Source organism: Bos grunniens, chromosome 3 (genome assembly GCF_055505025.1).
Source record: "Bos grunniens cultivar Pamir isolate PY7600 chromosome 3, Bosgru_T2T1.0, whole genome shotgun sequence".
Classification (NCBI taxonomy): domain Eukaryota; kingdom Metazoa; phylum Chordata; class Mammalia; order Artiodactyla; family Bovidae; genus Bos; species Bos grunniens.
Genome location: NC_141167.1, coordinates 101,745,622 through 101,762,704, shown reverse-complemented (window position 1 = coordinate 101,762,704; position 17,083 = coordinate 101,745,622). Strand labels below are relative to the sequence as shown.

General features: G+C 42.1%; 1 protein-coding gene across 7 annotated transcripts in view; it reads right to left on the bottom strand.

Moving 5' to 3' along the window:
• The window catches only part of SETDB1 (SET domain bifurcated histone lysine methyltransferase 1), a 32,266-nt gene that overhangs the window by 2,149 nt on the left and 13,034 nt on the right, over positions 1 to 17,083 (bottom strand). For 3 of the 7 annotated variants that reach the window (XM_086392485.1, XM_086392484.1, XM_086392487.1), the window contains exons 4-18: positions 15,553 to 15,587; positions 15,012 to 15,111; positions 13,885 to 14,010; positions 13,503 to 13,704; positions 12,754 to 12,827; positions 11,642 to 11,832; positions 10,780 to 10,909; positions 9,425 to 9,581; positions 9,183 to 9,341; positions 7,932 to 8,555; positions 7,228 to 7,344; positions 2,368 to 2,537; positions 1,218 to 1,846; positions 351 to 379; positions 104 to 236 (exon numbers count right to left, since the gene is read on the bottom strand). In XM_086392485.1, coding sequence (XP_086248611.1) covers positions 104 to 236; positions 351 to 379; positions 1,218 to 1,846; positions 2,368 to 2,537; positions 7,228 to 7,344; positions 7,932 to 8,555; positions 9,183 to 9,341; positions 9,425 to 9,581; positions 10,780 to 10,909; positions 11,642 to 11,832; positions 12,754 to 12,827; positions 13,503 to 13,704; positions 13,885 to 14,010; positions 15,012 to 15,111; positions 15,553 to 15,587 — 2,876 coding nt within the window. Of the gene's footprint in view, positions 1 to 103; positions 237 to 350; positions 380 to 1,217; positions 1,847 to 2,367; positions 2,538 to 5,760; positions 6,393 to 7,227; positions 7,345 to 7,931; positions 8,556 to 9,182; positions 9,342 to 9,424; positions 9,582 to 10,779; positions 10,910 to 11,641; positions 11,833 to 12,753; positions 12,828 to 13,502; positions 13,705 to 13,884; positions 14,011 to 15,011; positions 15,112 to 15,552; positions 15,588 to 15,765; positions 15,957 to 17,083 lie in introns of those variants that run through there. The other 4 variants (XM_086392489.1, XM_086392488.1, XM_086392490.1 and 1 more) reach the window with 3 other exon arrangements.

Genomic DNA, 17,083 nt, shown 5'->3' with positions numbered 1-17,083 from the left:
GTAATTACGGTGACAGACTTGACACGAGAAGAACGCTCCTTTACTCGCGCTCTAGAGTAAAACAGGAGGCTGGGTAAGGCACAGCTTGAGAAAGGCCACTTACATCAGGGTTTGGCTGAGCAGAGGCCATGAGTCGTCGGCTCTGATGCATACTAGTTTTACTTGGTGGGCGGCGAAGTCCTTCAGGCTTCACAGGAGAAGGATTGTAACCATAATTTCGAGAGCTTTCAGTAACTCTGATGGGAGAGGAAGACATGAGAGGGGTCAGGTTTACTGGCTGTTTCTCAGGCTGATTTTGTAGGCTCGAGAGAAGGAAGATTTGGAAACAGGTAAAAAAGCAAAGCACTTACACTGACATCCTGTTTCGGTCATCAGGGTCCTGGAAAACAGAGCGAGTGAACGGCTGAATGTCTCCATGGTTCTAGATAATATATCCAACAACTGTAGACTTCACCTCAGATGACCTCTAAAGATATCAGCCAGCGAGAGGTACACTATCTCAAGTGGGGTGTGTGTGGAGAAATTACTCTCCAACTTGAGAATAACGATCATTTTCATCAGGAAGCCCCACTGGGAGGGGTCTTTAACCCTTCCCAATAATAGGGCATTACAAAATGTGCATGGAAAACACCATGGGCAGAATATTCTAAGGACAAGGGACTGTTCACCACCTGTAATGTGCTAAGTTTCAACATCATTAAAAATATGTTAAGATCAATTCTTGTTTTTCTACTATAATGAAAACAATGATGTAGATAAATTGAGGTAGCAGTTTTAAAAAATTATTTTTAAATCCCCCACTTTGGAATGAATCAGGTACTTTCCCCACAGCAGGCTGATTTTAAAATAATTTGGTTCTTCAAACAAACACGGGGTCACAAGAATCAGACACGACTTAGCAACTACACCACCACAGGAATGTATCAGGGGGAAGATTAATCAGGTTTGCCATAAAAATCCATCAAATAAATCATCTGCATGTGAAGACTCATGGTGAGGGAATTCCTTGGCAGTCTATCCCGTGGTTAGAACTCTGTGCTTCCACTGCAGGGGACACAAGTTCGATCCCTGGTCAGGGAACTAAGATCCCCAAGCCATGTGGTATGGTCAAAAACGATAACAAAAGCACTCATGGTCTCGTCGTGAGATTGCGTTAAGTTTGTCACACCAAACTTATGTAACAGCCACAATTCTTAGAGTTTCCTGCCACTGCTTACCTCTTTCTTGGCCTGCTTGATGTCTCCCTCATCCTTGAAGCCAAGCCCTGAGGTGGAAGCCTTCTCAGCTTCCCCTCTGCCTCCCCCAGTGCGGCATTCCCCACCTTCACTAGTCTTGAAGGATGAACGGCTATCAGAGTCAGCAAAGCCACCTTCACTGACACTGTTGCAGCTCAACCACGAGGCCACTTTGTTCTTAGGTGTCTCTTCAGAGGAAGGTGGATTGCAGCCACCTACAGGGATTGATGGAGGGACAGGAATATGTGGGGGCCCTAGGTCTGGGGGGCGAGAGTCCTTGGAAGACATCTCAGACAATCCATTCTCCTTCTGGCCCCGGGTCTGCCGTCGGGTAGCATAGCTGCGCCACACCGAGCTGGTGCTGAAGTCCTCGTCCTTACAGAAGTTGTCATCTGAGCTGTCGTCATTGGACTCCTCAGGGTCCTCTGTACCACTGTTGCCGTCTTCCTGGTCCTTCAAGTCTACACCACTGCTGTCAGAGGAGCAGGGGGCATCACTCTCATACCCCTCCTTGAAGTTCTCCACGCTCTCAATATGGTCCAGATTGGCAAAGTACTCATCACCCATTTCTAGGCCCTCCTTGTCAGCAAAGTCATCTGTCAGGATCTTCCCTGGGAATGAAGAGAAAGCCTTCCAGGGTTATGAGGAGCTTTTAGAAAGAATAAAGTTCATTTCATCAATACCCAGCCCCACAGTACAGAGTCAAATAACATTCATTATGGTCTCTTGTTTCCCTTTGATGATACCTCCTCCTTAGTGTCTTAACTGTGAGAGTAAGGGGAGCTTTAAATCTTGCCCTTTCTGCCACCCCATTCTCCCTAAGTTATGCTGAATCTCTGGGTAGAGTGATGGGGGGAAAAATGACATATGTCATTTTTTTCTAAAACCATGTCTCTCTCTGCTGAAACATGTCCACAATTTCATCCCTTTTTGTTCTTATTCTCCTGAAGCACTTTTGACCCTTCCTGATCCACTCAGACAGTCACATCACTCATGTTCTTTATAGAAGAAAATTCTGTCTTCTTCTTTCTCCTAGTTCACAGGTTAAGCATTTTATTCTTAAATTCAACTTGTCTCTGATTCAATGTTCCACCATGTTCTAACCCCAGAAAGCAACCCTTTCATCACTAACCTGCATAAATACAGACAAAGGAGCCTTTGGCAATGTCATCCAAGCAACGGATACCCCAGCCCTTGTTCTGGGTCTTGAAGAGCTGCAGACGAACCTGCAGGCCATGCTGTACCAACCGGTTTGTGCACATGTTAGGGTCACATTTGCAGCGTTTGTTACACTCATAAACTCTGGGAGGAGATCACAATAAAATCAATCATAACATGATCACTAGAGCATCTGTTACATTCACAGAACTGTTACAATTTTTAAGGTGTCATCATTTATCAGGTAATGATCTAAATAAGCAGACTTACTGAACTGTCTATGCTCTTCGATTTGTTTGGAAATATAGCTCAAAGAAATAACTCAGAAGGGGGAAAAGTAATTAATACAGATATTTATAGCACTAAAGACAGTTACAGTGAATAAAAGAATGCCCAACACCTGGAGAAAAGCTAAGCGAACCAGGATGTGAATATGGATTAAGAGCCATTAAAATACATCAGCCTGTAGAAACAGATACAATAAAATATATTTAAGGAAATCAGAAGCCCATATAATAGATACTGAAAGGGAGCAAAAGATGAGGAACTGGAAGTTCACAGGACTCTTGCTTTTGGTATTGATTTTCATTCTTTTATTCAGTGAACATTTATTAAACACCAAGAGCTATACTAGACAGTGGGAACACGGCAATGGAAAAGGTCATGATCACTCCTCTCAGGGAGCTCATTTCTATCTAGTTTAAGGTATTACAACTTAACTATTTAAAAAATAAACTATTGAAGTTAATCAGAGAGCTAGTAAATATCAACATTAAAGGAAGATAATACACTGAGAAAACTGTCATATTCTTAGGGAGTATCTATTTTTATGCTCTATTTCATGTTATGATTTAACTTCTTACTTTTATGGTGTGTGAATTTAAGGAAGACAATTGCTTTTAGAAAGATGACAACAGTACAGTTAGTTGATGACATCAGTAAAATCTCTCTAGGCAAAGGTAACAGCAGCTTCTATTTACCAAGCACATATACTTTGTGTTTGGCATTATATCAATGCTTTATATACATTCTCTTATTCTATCCTTACAGCAGCCCTATAAAGGTATTTTTTTTAATTTATGAAAACATTAAAGCATAATACACATAGACAGAAGAATATGTAAAAGTCTACAGCTCACCAATTTTTCACAAACTGAACACACCATGTAACCAATACCACATCAAGAAAGAACTTTGTTAGGTCTCTTAAAACTCTACTGGGGTTGGGAAAGTATTAATGTTCATATCCTCTGTGAACTAAAACAGGATCAGTTTGGAAAGGACAAGTCCAGAATGTGAATTCAGGTGTAAGCACCACTAAGGGCTTCCCTGGTGGCTCAGCGGTAAAGAACTCACCTGCCAATGTAGGAGATGTGGGTTCAATCCCTGGGTTGGTAATATCCCTGGAGAAAGACATGGCAGCCCACCCAAGTATTGCTGCCTAGGAAATCCCACAGATAGAGGAGCCTTGCGGGATACAGTCCATAGGGTTGGAAGAGTCAAGACAGGACTGAGTGATTGAACAACTACTACTAATCACCACCACATGGAACTTTCAGAACAGCTAACAGAGTACCATTCATCCATTCAACAGGATTTACGTGGTTACTATGTGCTGTGCCCTGGGTAAAATCTGCTGATGATACAATGGTAAGCAAGAGAAACAAGGTTCCTGCCCTCATGGAGATTACCTCTTAATGGAAAAAGAGACCAAAAACAAGTCAACAAATAAAATGAAAGTTGTCACAGATACTATAAAAGGACAAACTCTGAATGAGACAATTAAAGGAGTGAAAATGACCTAGTTTTAGAGTGACCAGGAAAGGTCTCTCTGAGGAGGCGACAGCAAAGCTGAGAGCTCAAGGTCAAAGAAGATAATCATGCAAACAGTGGAAGGATGCCAAGAAGAGGGCACAGTATGTACAAAGGCTCTCGAGGTAGGCTGGCAAACACTGAGTGAGCTGGATCCAGGCACTGAAGAGTATCAGTGTGGCTGGAACAGTTTTGGAAAGAGAGAGATAGGAAGGGGTCAGACAGTACACCGTCTTGTGATCCAAGATTAAGAGTCAGAATAAAACCCAAAGTGCAGTGGAAAGCTCTTGAAGAGTTTTAAGCAGGGGAGGAACATATTTGTGGTTATGTGAAAATACTTTTATGAAACATTTCAAACCTATAAAAAAGCTATAATGAACCCTCACAGCATTATCAAATCTAAACATTGTTACAGGATCCAATTTTATTACAAGTAAAACATCAATGATACAATGTAGCTAAAGCTAACAGCTGTCTTTTCCTTTGCTTAGTTTTCAATATGCATTCAGCTTAAATTTACCTCCTGATTTCCTCTGATGATACTCAGACACATCAGGCTTTCTATCAAACCCTCTTTCCCACAAGCTTCTCCTGCAGCCAAGTCTGATCTGCTCTCACACTGGCTATTCTCTACATCTAGGGCACAGCTGTCAGCCTGGAAGCCCCCTTAACTTCACTATCATGTGGGATTCCCCTCACTCTTCTTTGGAGCTGGATCCACTGTTTCCTGGATCAGTACATGCCTTCCTCTGTCTTGTCTTTCCCCCTCACTTAGAACATTTCCAGTAACTTTCTGAGAGGGGAAATAATGGAAAAATCTGAGGTATTTCATGTCTAAAAAAACGTTAGCCTACTTTAACCCACAACTGATAGTTTTCCTGGGTTTAGAACTCTGGGTTAGGAATAATTTTCCTGTGCTTCCCTAGTGGCTGAGTGGTAAAGAATCTGCCGGCCAATGCGAGAGACACAGGTTCGCTCCCTGATCTGGGAAGATCCCACAAGCCACAGAGCAACTAAGCCCATGCAGCACAGCTACTGCACCTGTGCTCTAGAGCCTGGGAACTGCTACGAGCTCACGTGCGCTACACACTGTGCCATGACAACGGGAGAGGCCGCCGTGGTGAGGGGCCTGTGCACGGAGGGCAACTAGAGTAGCACCCCCCTTGTCACAACTAGAAAAGAGCCTGTGCAGCGACGAAGACCCAGCACAGGCAAAAATAAGAAACAAATAAAATTATATACATATAAAAGAAATAATTTTCCTTAGAATTCGGAATAGATTCCTTAATTGCCATCTAACTACAGACATTATTTTAAGAAGGCTGAAGTTACTCTGAATTCTTTTTGTGGTATCTTTCGCTTATGTAGAAAGTTTCAGTATTTTCTTTTTGTCCTCGGTGTGCTGTGGATATAATGATCACATTTTACCACGTGCTTTAGTGGGCATCTATTTGCATCTGTTATGCTAGAACCTGATTTCACTTTGGAAACACAGACCCTTTCATTACGGGGCAGCATCTGAATTATTTCACTGATCATTCTTTCCTCTTTGTCCTTCCTGTTAATTATGTATTTCTTACGTACTAGGCTAATTAGGTCACACATTCCTGTATATCCAACTTACCACATTATGTCCCACTTTGCTCACTGTCCTCTCTCTGCCTTGCCTGTCCTTCTCAATCTCACATGCTGATCTCATGTCTCTTCTCAGTCTCACATGTTTTTATCCCCTCTGTCCAATTTCCAGTTGCAGATCCCAGGACTTACTTCTGGGCACATTGTCTTTTCTATCATCAGTGTTCTCTCCAGATGAACTCATCCAAGTTGTAACTACCACTCCTGAGCTGACGATTCCTAATTCTTTATGCCAGTCCTTACAGTTCTCTCTAGAAATCTCAATGCCTTCTTGACATTTCCACCTGGGTTGCCTAACAGACACCTCAAACTTAATGTGACCAGAACAGCTGAATTTCACTCCAACCTGCAACTCTAGCTCTAGTCTTCCATTTTGGTACAAAAACCAACACACACCTAGTTCTTCAAGTATAAAATTTAGGACTTGTCCTTGATTCTCTTCTCCTTCGCATTCCATAGTCAATCTATCACGTTCTGTAGCTCTATCTCCAAGTGCATCCCTGAGCACATGTGCCGCCAACTACTGAAGCTTGTAAGCCCCAGAGCTTGTGTCTGCAAACAGGAGAAATCATGGCGATGAGAAGCCCGTGCACCGCAACCAGAGAGTAGTGCTTCCCCAGCAACAGCTAGAGAAAAGTCTGCGCAGAAAGGGCAACCCACTACAGCCAAAAATAAATATATAAAATTATTAACAAAAAAACCATTTTCCTTAGAATTCTGAATAGATTACTCAATTGCCATCTAGTGTCTAGCATTATTTTGAGAAGGCCGAAGTCAATGTGAATCACTTCTCTTTTGTGGTATCTATCTTCTCATTTCTACTGCCACTTTCATTCTAGGACAAGCCCAGCAACCACCACTTCTTACCTGTGTTCCTGAAATTATCTAATTGAGCTTCCAAATTCTATTGCTGCTGCCCTAGAGCTTATTTTTCACAGAGAAGTCAGAGTAATCTTTACAAGGCGGACATCAGTAGTCTGCTTAAAATACTCTTAACAGCTTCCTATCACATCATGAATTTTGTTCTAATTTTTATTCTGATTTATAAAGTACTATAAATCAGGCCCCTGCCTATTTCTCCTCTCTGAATACATCTCACTTGCCAGAGTAAACCACAATCTGTTAGAATAATCATATAGCTATGAAATCAGGTCATATTTACTGCAACAGAAAACTACTAGATACTACTCAATCATCATTTCAAGGAAAGCCCAAAGAAGAAATATGTGCTGGGAATTTGGTAAGTAAGATTTAATTGATAAAATGTCTGTTTCAGGTTTTGTTTTTTTTTTTTTTGGCTTCAGTTTTATAATGCTGCTGTTTCCTACAAACACAGACAAACAAGAATTCAGTCTCTGAGGTGCTGAACTTTCCCCTGACTACTTACCCTGTGGGCAGACATTCTTCTAGTCTCTTGTATTGGTAGCCAGAGTTGGGGTTGATTTGGCCTCCTGGGGTGCAGGCTGTAGCCTGGATAGTTAGCTGATGGCAGGCACACTTGGACCTGCATAAAACAGAAGAGTACAACTACTAGAGCTGGGGGACTTTCTTCAGAGGCGAGAAGTACTACTGAGAAAAGGAGGGTGACAAGGTAGTAACATTTCTTTTTCTTCTCCCATATGTGTAAATGAGAAAGGAAAGGACAGTAGGAATATGACAGAGTAAGAGTAAGATAAAGAGACACAGAATAACAACTAGCAACTGAATGCATGATGGAGGGAAGCAAAGGAAAAGGAGAATCAGAGGAAAAAACAAACATAAGACACATGTGTTGCTGTTCAGTTGCTAAGTTGCGTCTGACTCTTTGTGATCCCATGGACTGCAGGACACTGGGCTTCCCTGTCCTCCACTATCTCTTGGAGTTTGCTCAAGTTTATGTCCAATGAGTCGTGATGCTATCTAAACATGTACCCAGGATTATGCTGTGGGGTCCCAGCCTCTCTGGAGGCCTTATAGAAGGAGCTACAGCTAAGAAAGCAGATCAAGGAAGGTGAGGAAAGGAGAAGTGCAGTATAAGGCAAAGAAAGTGGTGGAAATACAGGAAACCACAACAAAGTTGGAGGCAGGGCCACAATTCCCTAACCAACTCACTTGTCCCGGCACCCATCTTTGCAGTCACAGCCGACAAGAAATTCAGGGCCTGTGTTAATGAAAACACCCTTGCCCGGGATCCGTTCCTTGCTGTAGGCCACCTGAGGTGGGGGAGTTGTGTCAATCTCGTTAACGCAGGATAGAGGAACGTCTTCCTTCCCATAGGTGATGTCCAAAATATAGTAAAAAGGCTTATAGGGCTGAAACTTTCGGTCCACAAGAACATATGGATCCAAACAGAACATCTCCAGGAAGAGGAAGTCACAGCCAGTCTCAAAAAGGTAACGCTCAATCTCCTGCATTGTCCGAAGGCAGAGGCCACAGGGTGTCTTATAGATAACATGAAAGCCCATCTTGCGGTTTACTCGGCGCCGGGCTGTCATTCGCCGAAAGTCATAGAGTAGTGGGACTAACAGAGGGTTCTTGCCCCGATACTGCTCACTTCTCATAGGTCTGACTCGAGACAGACAAGTATAGCTGCAGACATGAGGTAAGTAGAAAAGCTTCTCCATGGGGGCACGGTAGGAGGGCTCTGCAGGGGCCCGCTCCAGCATGCCATGGAAGGCTGGGGGTGCTGGGGGAGCTGGGGGTGCTGGGGCAGAGGTTGTGGAGCCTAAAGGTGACCTGAAAACGAGATGCAAGAGATCAGATCAGAAGGCAACAGGACCTCTCTGTTGTATAAGTAGCCCATTAGCTGGCTAAGCCACTTCTCTAACCTGTCAAATAGCTATACTCTTGAAGCTAAAGATGACACAAGTAAATCAAACTTCCCTTTGTCTTAATGGACAAGGAAACACCCTGGTTACTCTTCACTAACTGATAATAACTGTTTCAACAGTGTGTCTTTTCCTGAATTTTATTTTTTCCTGTGAATTATGGGACTAGCATCCAGTCTTCTATCCATGCTAGTTGCTTCCCCTACTATGTTTCCTATAAATGCCCTTACTGACCTCCAGGATTCAAGGAAAGAGGCTACCAAGTTCCCTTTCTATTGTACTGATGACGACACCATATTCAACAAGCAGTCTTAACAAATGACTTTCTGGTGATTGTATTTCTAGGCACCTAGTTTCTAATTCAATTATTCTTACTTTTTGTTTCCTGGAAAATTCCAAGGTTAAAGCTTTCAAGTCCAAACTTCTCACCGTCATAATCTTAACAAGGCCCCTTGTGGCCAAGGAACCTCCCCATACAGTGACCACTCAGTCCACATTGCCAACATTCCCAACAGAGAGCCTGAGATTTTCTCACCTATATGTCTGATTGATCCCAGGTTTCCCACCAGGGGCATTTTCACTGAGTGCAGGGGATGTAGGGGAGGAATGACCAGAGCCCACAGATCCTGGCCGGAAAGATGTGCTTTTTTTGGCTACCTGCTTCCGAGATTGGGCAAGCTGGCCTTCCAAGCTTCTAGGAGATTAGAGATCATACAGTCAGGGATACAGAAAATGTAATATAAAAGAAACTGCTGAAAAAGAAGGAATAGCACTCACTCACTGTCACCTGCCTGGGGGGACAGAGCTGGACCAGGTGGGGCAGGTGGGGCAGGTGGGGCTGTCGGCTGTGGGGGTTCCATAGGCTTGAACTGGGTTCCAGTACTTGTTAGATCCTGAGTGTACTGGACCACAGGACCTTTGCTTCTCACAGCACCTATAAGAAAAGGAAATTGACCATAGAGAACATAAGAGCTGTGCCATTTATATTCATCCACAGATCTGATTCTCAATTTATATAATAAAGCAACAACGGAAACATTTTTAAGTGCTAAGACTGTTAGATCTCATTATTTATACCAAAAAGTGGGAATACTGGCACAGGCTGACTTTCATTTAAATAGTAAGATTTTATCTTCCCGCCTCAGACAATTTACATTAATAATTATTCTATTGCTGTCATTGTTATTTAACTGCTAAGTCATGTCTGACTCTTTGTGACCTTATGACTTAGCCCACCAGGCTCTTCTGTCCATGAGATTTCCCAGGCAAGAATACTGGAGTGGATTGTCATTTCCTCCTCCAGGGGATCTTCCCAACTCAAGGATTGAACCTGTTTCTCCCGCACTGGCAGGTGAATTCTTTACTACTGAGCCACCAGGGAAGCCAATTATGTTATACTTTGGTAAAAATTTTCAAAAATACACTCTCTGATCAATTGATGTTGTCAAGAAAAATTAACCAAAAAGTATGCCAGGAACATATAAAAACAAAACCAAAATTTTAAAACAAGTTAACCACACGTGGTGGAGAAAAATTAGACTGGAAGGCAGGGGATATGGCTTCGATCCCTGAACTGAGAAGCTTCCACATGCCACAGAGCAACTAAACCCATGTGCCATAACTACTGAGCCTGTGCTCTAAAACCCGGGAGCCAGAACTACTAAGCCCGCATGCTCTAGGGCCTATGCTTTGCAACAAGAGAAGCCACTATAATGAGAAGCCTGTACACTGAAATGATGAGTAGCCCCTGCTAGCTGCAACTAGAGAAAGTCCTTGAGCAATGAAGACCCACGGCAGCCAAAAAAAAAACAAAAAACAAAAACAAAAGACCACAGATAACATACACAAAGCAGATAATCCTCATGTGAATAACAGAGGTAGTTACTACCAACAATACCCCTAACCTAAGCCAGTTGTTTCAGATTTTTATGTGTTTTTGAGAATAAATCAGAGCCATAGCATGTTGAGGCAGCAACACAAATTCATCACCACTACTGGAAACTTAGGAACACGTCCTGTTTTCAATGTGGCAGTAGTGTCATCCTGGTAAACAAAGGATATAGCCATTGTACATACACCTCTTTGCTGATTCGTCCATTTCTTCCCTCTCCCAGATAGCTTTCAGGACTTACCCATATTTGGACGTGTTCTGAGCTGTCCCCCTTGCTTCTTCTCTAGTGCAGAGGCGGATGATGTCTTCATGCTGAACATGGGCTCCAGTCGCGTAGAGCCTCGATAGATCCATTCACATCTTTTGTCATCCTAGGGAGGTGGCAGGGGAATGGGTTAAAGGCCAGAATCTACCCTGCCACTTGTGAAGAATACCATGTGCCTCCCTTGGGGGAAATCTCCCTGATGAACGCCCAATTCCCTATTTATTCAATAAATTTATGTGCTGGGCTCCACAACAGGCATCAGGAATTAAACAACAACAATAAAACCCCCCAAAACAAAAACACGTATATTCCTTGTTTAAAAAAATGACAAGAGATAGATGTTTATACTGAGTATAAGACATGTAACAAGGATCATTAGGATCAGAGGGCTGAGATAGCTCAGAGAAGAAATATAATTCTAAGAAAGGTGTGAGAGGGGAGAAAAGGACAAGTACAGAAGATTTAAGAGTTAAGCTGGGCCTTGAAAGATCACCAACACCTCAGAATTCACTGATCCCTCTTTTTTGTCCCATTACACTATCAATAACCGTGGGAAAACAGAACTAGCAGCCTTCTCTGTACCTACATGCATTGTGGATACTCCTGGAGAAAAGCAAAAACCAAAACACTATCATGCAGATTAGAGTCTTAAATTCAGGGACTTTATTTTTAATAACCACGCATAGAGGAATGAAAAAAAAGTAAAACATGACCCAAAACAGTGAGAACAGGTAAGAGAGTAATAACGAAGAAAAGCTGTGGCATGGCTACATATCCACAGTTATGCTACGCTCCCCCACCCACCCGAATCCCCGCCCGAGACTCCAAAGAAGAGTACCAGAAAGAGGATCCTGACTAGGCTGCCGTCCACCTCCTCGACTCGGGACTTCCACCACGTGCCTTCCCACTCGGTCTTGATCAGCTGGCCACTCTTGAGCAACACCATGGGGCGGTTGGGGTAAGCGGTGATATACTCTTCTATGAAGTCTCGGCAGGAGATGTCTTCTATGTCCTCCCAAGTCTTTTTCACTGTCCCAAGGAAGAAGGAGGGCTGAGAGAGGGCAGGTAGGGCATGTCTTGATAGGGGAAAAGGGTTGACAAGGAGACGTTTGGCATTTTTCAAGTTGGGAGGGAGAAAAAAAATAAATGAAGAAATCATAACCTCAAGGGAAGCAAAACCATGACCACTTAAAAGTATTGAACCTAATGTGCAAACGCACACTCAAATTCTGCAAATACTAAATGAATTAGCAGTATGTAAACATAGGTGAGTCACTCATTTCCTAGAAATGGATGTTTCCTCTTAGGAAAAGTCAAGTGGAAGTTCTTGCTTACTTGATAAGTCTAAAGGTAAATCAAAAAGAATCAGGTGGCACCATAAACTGATTTAAAAAAAAACCTGTCCTTCCTTCTCATGCTCCATCAGGCTTTCAAAGGACCCTGAGTGTATTTACTGCCGTGTTATGTGGAAACAGCCATTTTACTTGACTTTCCTGCAACTAAAAACAGTTGCTTCTATAAGAGTCTCTCCTAAGCCAGAGTCACAAGTACAGAGGACACTATGAAGACCCCATTTAATACAGGCTCTGTAGAAAGCACTCTGAAAGCACTACACAGACTGCAGATTTACACAAATGTTAAACATGAGACTAGGAAAGAAGTAACATCTTCTCAAACTTAAATCACTCAGAAATGAAATTAAAACACATCTACAATACGTGCATCCACTCACAGTCAGTCATGATCTTCTAATGTCTGACTCTATGGCTGCCAAGACCTAACACTAGACATGAGCAAATAAAACTGTTCTCTCTCAAAGAACATTAATCAAACTTATGCTCTCAGAGACTAAAACACCAAGAACATTAGGGCTTTTCCACTGGTTGTCTTAAGAAATACAAGGTAGAAGAGGAAGCAAAAAGAGCTAAGGAAAAAAGGAGGGACACTCACGTGGCCGGCAAATGGGATACAGTTCAGACTGCGTCACATAGGAAGCATAGCCATCATCAAAGAAAATGAGAAACCTGTAAGGAAAGAGTGATGGTACAGACTGCAGGTTATTATATTTAACATGACCAGAAATTATTATAGCTTCCATTCCTCTGGATCACAAACAAGACACAATCCAGGGAACATGTTCCAGTGTACTATTTTCTTTCTACTAGTCTTTCTTCTCATCCCAAGAGTTAAGAATTCTCCCTTAGGTTAGCACATGCAAACTATTATATATAGAATGGATAAACAGTAAGGTCCCACTGTATAGCACAGGGAACTATATTCAATATCCTGTAATAAATCATAATGGAAAAGAATATTAGAATTCTCCCTTAATCTAACCAACATATCCCCACTTTCCCAAAAGTGATTTATTCTTGTTATACTATTGGACTCTCACATTGCTGAAAAATATTTAGTCTCCATTTCTTCCTTCTGTATGAATTCTTTATTCCCCTAACCATTAATCAATCTGGATTACTCTCCCCTGACCAAATTTTCTCTTTGAGAAAAGGGAAAAGGGAAAAAAAGAGGGGAAAGGGAGCAAGAAAGAACCACCCACATGACTCTGTGGCAAAGAAAAGAGAGTTTCCAGCCACTAAGGACTAAGAACATCAGAGCTAATTGTGAGATCTGGGCTATGGCTTAAACAGGGCAGATGTGCTCCTGGTTTCCACTCTCTTTACAATCTTCTGTCTAGGTACCTGAGCTTGTTTTTGACGTTTGGTGTCTCAGCTACAATGCCAGCATAGAGCCAGACCTGATTCCCATCTTTGTATTTGGCCACTACTCGACTGCCCACATACAACTTGTCAGCAGGAGGGTGGTAATCGTAGGCAATGTGGTTTCCTGACAGAAGACTCTTTCCTTTGTTGTCAAATTTCACCTTGTACTTCTTCCCTGACCCTGAGTCAAATGGAAAAGAGAAACAAAAATTTTTAAAAACCATCAGTTTCTGTGTGAGACACTGATGCTATGTTCTGGTTGCTATGTGAGAGACAAAAGCCAAAGGCTGTGGGGAAAAGACACAATCAGTGACGGCGGCCTGTGGGCTATGCATTAGCCCTCCCTCTAGCCTGAACATACCAACTGTCTGGATGGCAATAAGGGTGCCTTTGTGCCACGTCTTAGTTCTTTTTTTGCCAAGGATGCGCATGCTGACGACCAAGTCACCATCTTTGCTCAATTCTCCAGGCATCTGACTCAAGGTTCCTAGGAAGAAAGCAAAGTTGCTCTAAAGAGATATGGCACAGATTGGGGAAAGAATGGAAAATAAAGAGGGTACTGGGTTATTGGGACAAATGGGGTAATCTCTGATCCTTAACCACTTTTCCTGCTCCCTTGGCCAAGGGCAGAAATATAAGACACAGTTGACTCAACTCTTTATGCTAACAGGAAAAATATGAATTGAAATTCACATGTAACTCAAGACCATCTCACTGTAACCAAATATTTCTGACTCCTTATTAACAGCATTAACTATTACTCATTAATTGCCAAGCAGCATGGTGGCTCAGACCATAAAGAATCCACCTGCAATGTGGGAGACCTGGGTTTAATAACTGGGTTAGGAAGATCCCTGGAGGAGGGCATGGCAACCCACTCCAGTATTCTTGCCTGAAGAATCCCCATGGACAGAGGAACCTGGCGGGCCACAGTCCATGGGATGGCAGAGTCTGACATGACTGAGCAACTAAGCACAGCACAGCTTTTATAAATCATTTTCCTGGGAGGGATCTCTTAATAGCTGCATTCTACAAACAAAGCTTCCTTCAGACCTCTTTTTTCGAGTCTGAGTTACTGTTTTCTTTAACCTTCATCTGAAAGAAGGTATCAAAAAAAAAAAAAAAGAAGGTATCATTAGCACGGAGCTAAAAAGGTATTTGGACAAAGGCATCACATGGTAGAAAGCCAGCAGACAAACGACTTAAGCCAAGAGACGTCCCCAGTGGTCCAGTGGTTAGGACTCTGCACTTTCAGTGCTGTGGGCCTGGGTTCGATCCCTGGTCAGGGTACTAAGACCCTACAAGCTGAGTGATGCAGCCAAAAAAAAAAAAAAAAGACTTAAGCAAACAGCAAGGAGAATCTGTGGTATTAAAAGAATCCTACAGAGGTAGAGAAAGATATTGAAATGTTAAAACACAGTCAGTAGCCATGAAATCTCTGTAGGACTTCACCTCTGCACCTATACCAAGATGCCTCCTGACTCTAACCTTTGTGTAGATCCTGGGAATTACTCTTCTTGTTGACAGCATCCATGAACTTCTGGACATCTTGAGCCGATTTTCTTAAGGCAGCCATAGCTTCACGGAGCTGTAAGGAAGGGGATAAGGGAGACAAGTTTTTAAATAGTAGCACCGTTTCTTGAGAATAACAACTTGTCTTTTAAAAAATGAAAAAGACTGAGTTATGTTTAGAAGCTTACAGTTACTTCTAGAAGCTTATAGTTACTCTATCAGGCAAAACTTGACCTTTCTTACAAATCTGGTTCAGAAATCAGCTTAAGGAAGCTTCCCTTGATTAATTAATCTAGCTTATCACTGCCAAATTCTATATTCATACAGCACTCAGTGTATGTATCTATAAGGAGCTTTTGCATTCTTATAACATCTATTAGAGAACTGCAACCCGTGAGGCTGACTTCAGGGTGACTGGTTATATCTTGATGACTGAACTGACTTAACGGTTAGGCCAAAAGTTTCTTCTATCTTCATATTCTTCTCTCTCATCCTTCTCCTACTCATTTCAAGTTACCTTCTGGTCTTTTGGAGTTCTGTTCCCAGCATCACCTAGATAAGAAAAATTGAGTGTAAAAGACTTATACATAAGAATTTCCAAGAAATCAAGAACCAAACTATCATGGGACACTAATGATAACAACTATGAACCAGATATAGATACACATATCTATGTAAAAGTACAAAAAGCATTCAGAAAGATAAACAGCAAATAGATGACAATTCTTACCTGGGGACAAAGTACTGGTACAGATGACAGTCTATGGGATCTGGGATGTTCAAATACTTGAATTTTTATAACTATAATTTTTTTATGGGTTATCTGAATGATTTGAAAAATGAAATGTGGCCAGTGAATTAAGCTAAAATGTTTCTTCTTGAGTAGTGCTGTCCAGTAGATAATGGTGATGGCTGTACAACCTTGTGAATACACTAAAAACCACTGAGTTATACATTTTAAAGGGGTAAATTTGTTATGTAAATTACATCTGATTTTTAAAATTTTTTAGTCAAATTTAAAGGCTTCCGTGATAGCTCAGTTGATAAAGAATCTGCCTGTAATGCAGGAGACCATGGTTCAATTCCTGCTATGATAGACATATTCTGTTTCTGCACTGTCCAATCTATTAAAATTTGGCTACTAAGCACATGAAATGAGTTTTAAATTTTACTGAAGTGAAGTAAAAGTTGCTCAGTAGTGTCCGACTCTTTGTGACCCCATGGACTATACAATACATGCAATTCTCTAGGCCAGAATACTGAAGGGGTAGCCCTTCCCTTCTCCAGAGGATCTTCCCAACCCAGGGACTGAACCCAGGTCTCCCACATTGTAGGTGGATTCTTTACCAGCTGAGCCACAAGGAAAGTCCAAGAATACTGGAATGGGTAGCCTATCCCTTTTCCAGCGGATTTTCTCGATCTAGGACTCAAACCATGTCTCTTGCATTGCAGGCAGATTCTTTACCAACTGAGTTATCAAGGAAGCCTTTGCTGCTGCTGCTGCTGCTGCTGCTGCTGCTAAGTCGCTGCAGTCGTGTCCGACTCTGTGCGACCCCATAGACAGCAGACCACCAGGCTCCCCCGTCCCTGGGATTCTCCAGGCAAGAACACTGGAGTGGGCTGCCATTTCCTTCTCCAATGCATGAAAGTGAAAAGTGAAAGTTGCTCAGTTGTTTGACTGAGTACTGGAGTGGGGTGCCACTGCCTTCTCCGATGGAAGCCTTTAAATTTGACTAAAAAATTTAAAAAATCAGATGTAACTTACATAACAAATTTACCCCCTTAAAATGTTTAATTCAGTGGTTTTTAGTGTATTCACAAGGTTGTACAACCATCACCATTATCTAATTCTAGAACATTTTCATCACCCTGAAAAGAAATCCCACTAAGTATGGGGTTTCTATTAACAGTCATTCCCCATTCCACCATATTGGCAACCTCCAGCAACTACTAATCTACTATCTGTCTCTACGGTTTTGCCTTTTCTATACTTCACATAAATGGAATCATATGTGGTACGTCACATGAGATTTATCTATGTTGCAGCA